General features: G+C 41.4%; 1 protein-coding gene across 1 annotated transcript; it reads right to left on the bottom strand.

Moving 5' to 3' along the window:
• Positions 1-920: 920 nt before the first annotated feature.
• irx2a (iroquois homeobox 2a) lies at positions 921-5,296 on the bottom strand. Its single transcript, XM_067449253.1, has 5 exons — positions 4,688-5,296; positions 3,294-3,696; positions 2,324-2,989; positions 1,920-1,989; positions 921-1,673 (listed from the first exon to the last, which is right to left on the bottom strand). Exons 1-4 carry the CDS (start codon positions 5,144-5,146, stop codon positions 1,940-1,942), a joined length of 1,578 nt encoding a protein of 525 aa, XP_067305354.1. The 5' UTR covers positions 5,147-5,296; the 3' UTR covers positions 921-1,673; positions 1,920-1,939.
• Positions 5,297-6,087: the final 791 nt, after the last annotated feature.

The raw sequence follows: 6,087 nt of genomic DNA on the forward strand, positions 1-6,087 counted from the left end.
AATAAGGCGTTATATTATCAAAAAAAAAAAACAAAAAAAAACAAAACGCCATAATCCATTACAGTACTGCTCTGAATCCATGTTGTGTGTTAGTTAGGGCATTACGCGTTTGAAGTATTACACACAATAAACTTGAGAGATAAAATAATTCACATATGACTTATGGTTATTGAATCATTAATTAATTATTTCAAATCTACATTTTTAATATAGCCCGCGATAAGCTCTATTATATTATATTATATTATATTATATTATATTATATTATATTATATTAGGCCTATATTATAATATATTATATGTGCACAGATATAATTGCTGTATCGAAAGGTTGTTGGGGTTAACACACAGCGAGCCGCAGTAATCTGTTTAACTAACGCCTTTACAATTTGAACGGGGTGGCCCGTATAAAAGAGACGTCATTGCCATCACACAGGCGCGCGGGCCCCATTGGAGCTGGCAGATGTTTAGACACGATTTTATGGATCGTTCAATATCGGTCTATAATGAAGCCCGACTGACCATCTTAAACCCCCGCCGGGAGCTCATAACGCTTCCTTTCCAGCCCTGTATTCATCATGCTGAAAAATAGATGAAGGCCTGGATTATAAGCAGCCTCTATTATTCACTGCCATCAAGACCGCATTCAACATTCACTTTTAATATTCAGAGACTTTGGGAATTTTAAATAATATTTTGTAGCAATAAAAAAATAAAAATAAACGAAACAATTGTGTAAATTCTAAATGATGTTCCACATTAAATATGCAGGAGCCCATAATTTGACGCAATTTTATGATTTGCGTGTCAATTCTGAATTTGTCTACGCGTATAATTTATGATGGTACAAATAATGCATTTGAGGACATGAGAAAATGATGTCAGTTTTCAAGCTTTCAAAAACAGTCGACACTAAATGGTGCCAGTGCAGACTAGCGCATTTTATTTACAATCAGAGATATAAATTAGTAAAAGTCTCCTTGTTAACAACATTGTGTAACTTCGGCTTTTTTAAATAAAAACCAATCATAATTTATTTACAAAACAATGTTCAGTTACCATTGCAATACAACTTGCATAAATTATAGGCATTACAAAAATAAATATCAAATGTATTCCACTCTTAGTCAAGTTTATACCAGTCCCGAGTTCTCGTTTACACTTCACACCTCTAACACATAAAGTCTTATGGGAAGTCGATAATGTCTCCGCGTGTTTACTGTGACCGGTGGCAATGAAGCTACTGTAAGGATCCTGAGAAATAAGTTTCCTCATCGAAAAGTCACATATGTTGGGGGGGAAAAAAGTACTTCATCGATTAATGAAAGGTTCATCCAAACCAGACTGGCTATTGCGCCTTATAAATTCGCTTTTCTTTTCTTTTCTTTTCTTTTCTTTTCTTTTCTTTTCTTTTCTTTTCTTTTCTTTTCTTTTCGTTTCTTTAATCGGACGTGTTATTGTAATATAGGCAGGTGCTCTGTAGTCCGTGGTTGTACAGTGGCACACAAAAGGATCCGCGTAAGAGGCAAATGTTAGTTTAAAACAGCTTGAGGAGAGAGAGAGAGAGAGAGAGAGAGAGAGAGAGAGAGAGAGAGAGAGAGAGAGAGAGAGGGGGGGGGGGGGGGGGGGGGTGATGGCTTGTTCGCTTTGTTCAAAGCAATTGTGACACCTACCTGTGAACCAAGGAAACAAAACCTATCAGTCGATTTGTCGAAAGATAAAAAAGAAGCAAATAAAACAATTGCGCAAAATGTAGAAATCCACACATAGCCTATTCTAAAACCTCTCATGGAGTATGAGTAGATCGGAAGGCCTCACAATATTCATAATCATAACAAGGGAACATTAGTATGAGGAAGTGGCCTTTGGAAACATTCCAATGTTGTGATAAAAACCTGCACTCAAAATTAGCGACTTACTTGAACGGTCTTCCTCGTCTTTAACTCGACAGGTAAGACTGGGGTCTTACTGTGAAAACCTCGGTGGGGTCTGTAGAAAATGCAAACCCAATTTAGTAATGGGAAAGAGACTACACCGGTTTGACAGCTTAAATATGCCCTATAGTGTACCTTGACGCTACCGTTCGATTATGAGGGGGCAAAATAATCAAATAAAAACAATTGCAAAACCTCGCGACGTGATTGACAATGATTCTATAACAACAAGGAAATCAAGTGCGCGATTACTTTAAAAAGTGTCTCAACTAGTTGCATTTGATATAGTTGCTTGATTAGATAAGCATTTCGTTAACCGTGTAATTATTTTATTAACATGTCAAATTCTAGCTGGCGAAGATCAACAGTTTAATGCACCCTTTACGCACCTTTTTTGGATTCTGCATTGGAGGCCCTGAAATGTTGTTCGGTCTGGTTTGGATTAGTCTTTAGGGGGTCGCCGCTCTGTTTGTGCAGAAGTCCCTCCCCAGCTGAATTATAGCGCAGTATCCCTTGGCCCTGAAGCGGGCTGAAGTTGCCATAGTTTGTGTAATTACTATAAAACGGCGAGGTGTAATAAAGAGGTCTTCCTAATATGGAGGTGGCGGGGTAGACTGCGCCCGCAGGGGACGCGCAGGGCGCCGTGGAGGTCAAAAGGCCAACGCCCGGGGGACAGTTCTGTCCCAAGTGCTGTTGATGCTGATGCTGCTTTGAGTCTGAAGTGGCGATCTCGGCTAATGACCATAGTTTAGGTTTGACGGTTTGGTTTTGACCGTCCAGGCATGTTTTGTTGGTGCTGTTTCGGGCGTCCTCTCGGTGATGATGGGTCAAGAGAGGAGCCTCCACCCCGGTCAGAGGGGAAGAGGTCACCGGCTTGGGTGACGGGCCTCTTTGCCTTTCCTCTCGGCCCGTGTCGAGATCGCTCGCGTCGCATTTGTCCTTGGTATCAGGTCCAGAATCACAAACCAGGTCTCCGGTCCTACACGTGACCTTCTCTCCGTCCGATTCCACAGAGCAGGAGTGATCTGTCAGGGCGTCGACGTGCAAACTGATGCCTGTGGACAAAACCAACACAGCCGTGAGTCACTGCTGTCAAAACGAAAACTTATAAAAACTCTTAAAATTGCATCGGGGCGGGATGGTCTTAGCAACACAATTATTAGACCAAATAACGTGTGGATAATAAATAGATGTCAGTTAATTTAACATTACAAGCGGTGCACTTTTATAACACTGCCAATTTAAATGCAGACCAACCGAAATGCATTTAAATTAAACCCGCCTTGTATTAATAATAATAATAATAATAATAATAATAATAATAATAATAATAATAATAATAATAATAATGTAGGCTACCTTCGTCCTCCGCAGACGCTTCACTATTGTCCATGTTTTTATCCGGCCGCTCATCTTTTCTCTCTCCATCGCCGTCGTCCTCATCCTCATCTTCACTTTTATTCCGTGGTGCCCATGTCATTTTGTTCTCCTTCTTGAGTCTTCTCCTGGCGTTGGCGAACCAGGTGGACACTTGCGTGAGGGTCATTTTCGTGATGATGGCCAGCATGATCTTCTCTCCTTTTGTGGGATAAGGGTTTTTCCTGTGCTCCTGAAGCCACGCTTTTAACGTCGCCGTCGCATCCCGCGTGGCATTTTTTCGATAAGCGGGATCGTTCAGCTGGTACGGGTAACCGGGGCTCCCGTACGGGTGGTAACTTATGGCTCCTGCCATCCCCGTAGTGTGCGCGTCATACGGAGACCCCTTCAAAAATAACATTTTTTTTTTTTTGTCAGTCATCTGTTATTGTTAATTATTTGTAAAATATTTTTTTTACAACTCCATAATTCATAAACAAACACTGTATTCTAAAATAATTATAGCGCGATTAATCAACGCATTTGAATGCGCATGAGCTAATGCTCTGTTCTGCATTATACAATGTTAATGTTATTAATGAATATTATTATAAAGTGTAACCAGAAATATAATAGTAGTAATAATTAAGCCAATAAACAATGATTAATCCTTCATGCAATTATCAGAATGCACAATTACATGGGACTGGGGTGGATAACAGATAATGGGTAATTGCAGCCATTTTGCATAATCACCAGGCTGACTTTCCCAGTGCTCTTTCAGTGTCAGAGGCATATCAGTGAAGCGCAGCATTACAAATCCTATTAGAAAACCACTGGATATGGACCGTTTTTACCCGCTTTCATGTGCCATGTCATTAGCATTGCAATTCATCAATTGACGATTAAATAACGCCTATTTAACTGCACATCATTCCAAACCTTCACTCAATAAATATATTCCCTAGAAATGTACACTTCTTTTCTTACCGTTGGCCAACAATAATTTCCCCTATTGTCTAAAAATAACGCAGGCCTTTTAAAGTGTCAAAGTGGGCCCAAGAAAGAAATATTTAGACACGCTGTTATTGTTTCTTATAAATAATAACCTTTGTGCGTTTTATTCGTGACTTTACTGCAGTACAAAACAACTTTTAAATTGTGTCCAGCTGCATTCTGCACCCGAGTAACACCGAGCGTGCGACATTTGTATTCATGACCTGCGCGAGCTTCCCTTTGAAACACACACACACGCGCGCGCGCTCGCGCGCATGCATGCAACTCCCGAACCCACAACCAAAACTATAACCGTGCTATCATGCAATATTCATGCATTCCTATCAAGAACAATGACTTGTGAATGGCGACGGCTCTACATCCACAACAGGGCTGTTTACCATGTAGGACGGGAATCCCGTGGCTGGATCTGTTGAATAGGACAGAGGGCTGGAGAATCCGTTGGCCGAGGCTGTGAACGCAGCTGATCCGGCGTACGGGCTGAACGCTGAACCGGACGAGGACCGGGCCAGCTCCTCGCTCCTCGGGGCGGCCAGCGGACAGGAGTACAGCGCCAGAGAGCCCGGGGGCTGGTAGAGGTAACCCTGAGGATAGGACATTGTTACAGTTTCTCTCCAGTAGAGGAAAGCAGGAGGGCAGAAAACGGGCTGATCGATCGAATCAGCGCATTTAACCGCCGAGCGCAGGGATAAACTAATAAAAGAAAATAAATAAAAGCGCAAAAGAGGAGCGATCAGCAGAGTGCCGTCATGAAGATCCCCTAGCGTCCGTTTGTTTGTAGTGCTCGGGAGTGGAGAGTGAAGAGTTGCTGGAAGGAGCAGGCGAGTTTCTGAGAGCATTGGAGAAACAGGAGCTGTCAATCACAGCTCATCTAAATATTCCATCTCCGCCCCCTCTCTCGCGCTGTGAAACGCAATTCCGGAACAAAACCCGCACAGAAAGCAGCCCGTGCGTTCTCGTCGTCGCGTTCCCGTCGGTTATCTATTGCGTTTTTCTTTCTTTTTGATTTATTTCAGCTGCTGACGGATGACACGGTGCCACATCATTTGTCATTTCTTTTTTTCTTTTTCTTTTTTTTTAGAAAAAAAAAAGGAGAAATTCCCACCATGGCTGGAGAGGTTTTGGTCGTGTACATTACAGTGCATAACCACACAAGAGTACTAATAAACTATATGTAGATATGTACACAGGGCTGGCTACTTTTAATTGCACATTGCATTTGTAATAACTTAAACTACTTTTCCTTTTTTAATGTAGGCTACAACACAGAACGTAAAATGAATCGCATGCAATGGGCTAATACATATCCAAAGATATTTTGTTCAATTAAATTAGGCAGAATTCTTAATAATATAATTCTCCTTTGGTTTTAAACACGTATCAAAACAATACACAGTATGATTATGATTGATTGTTATGTTTACAATATTTCCCAGTATGCATTAAGTGAATAGTGCAGTCGTGATTCATGAAACTGTAAATACACTACTGTAACCGAGTGTTACCATCAAAATCTGTTATTTCGTTTGTAGTTATATATTATAACTTGGAGCTCTGTGATGTAAAATGCGCGTCTGTAATCAAAGATGAATTGTAGTGAACGCCGCTGCGTAGCTGTTAAAGATCGCCCGGCTCTTGTATTAATTGTTGGAGGAGCAGTGCGCACTCAGGCCGGTGGGAGGTGTGAGTCTTCTTCCACTCAGCCCGTCATATTTCTCCTCTCTAATCGCAGGAGGTCTTCCGTCCTGACAGCACGAGTTTGTCTTCCACATACCTGTAA

The sequence above is a fragment of the Pseudorasbora parva genome, chromosome 7 (genome assembly GCF_024679245.1).
Source record: "Pseudorasbora parva isolate DD20220531a chromosome 7, ASM2467924v1, whole genome shotgun sequence".
Classification (NCBI taxonomy): Eukaryota; Metazoa; Chordata; class Actinopteri; order Cypriniformes; family Gobionidae; genus Pseudorasbora; species Pseudorasbora parva.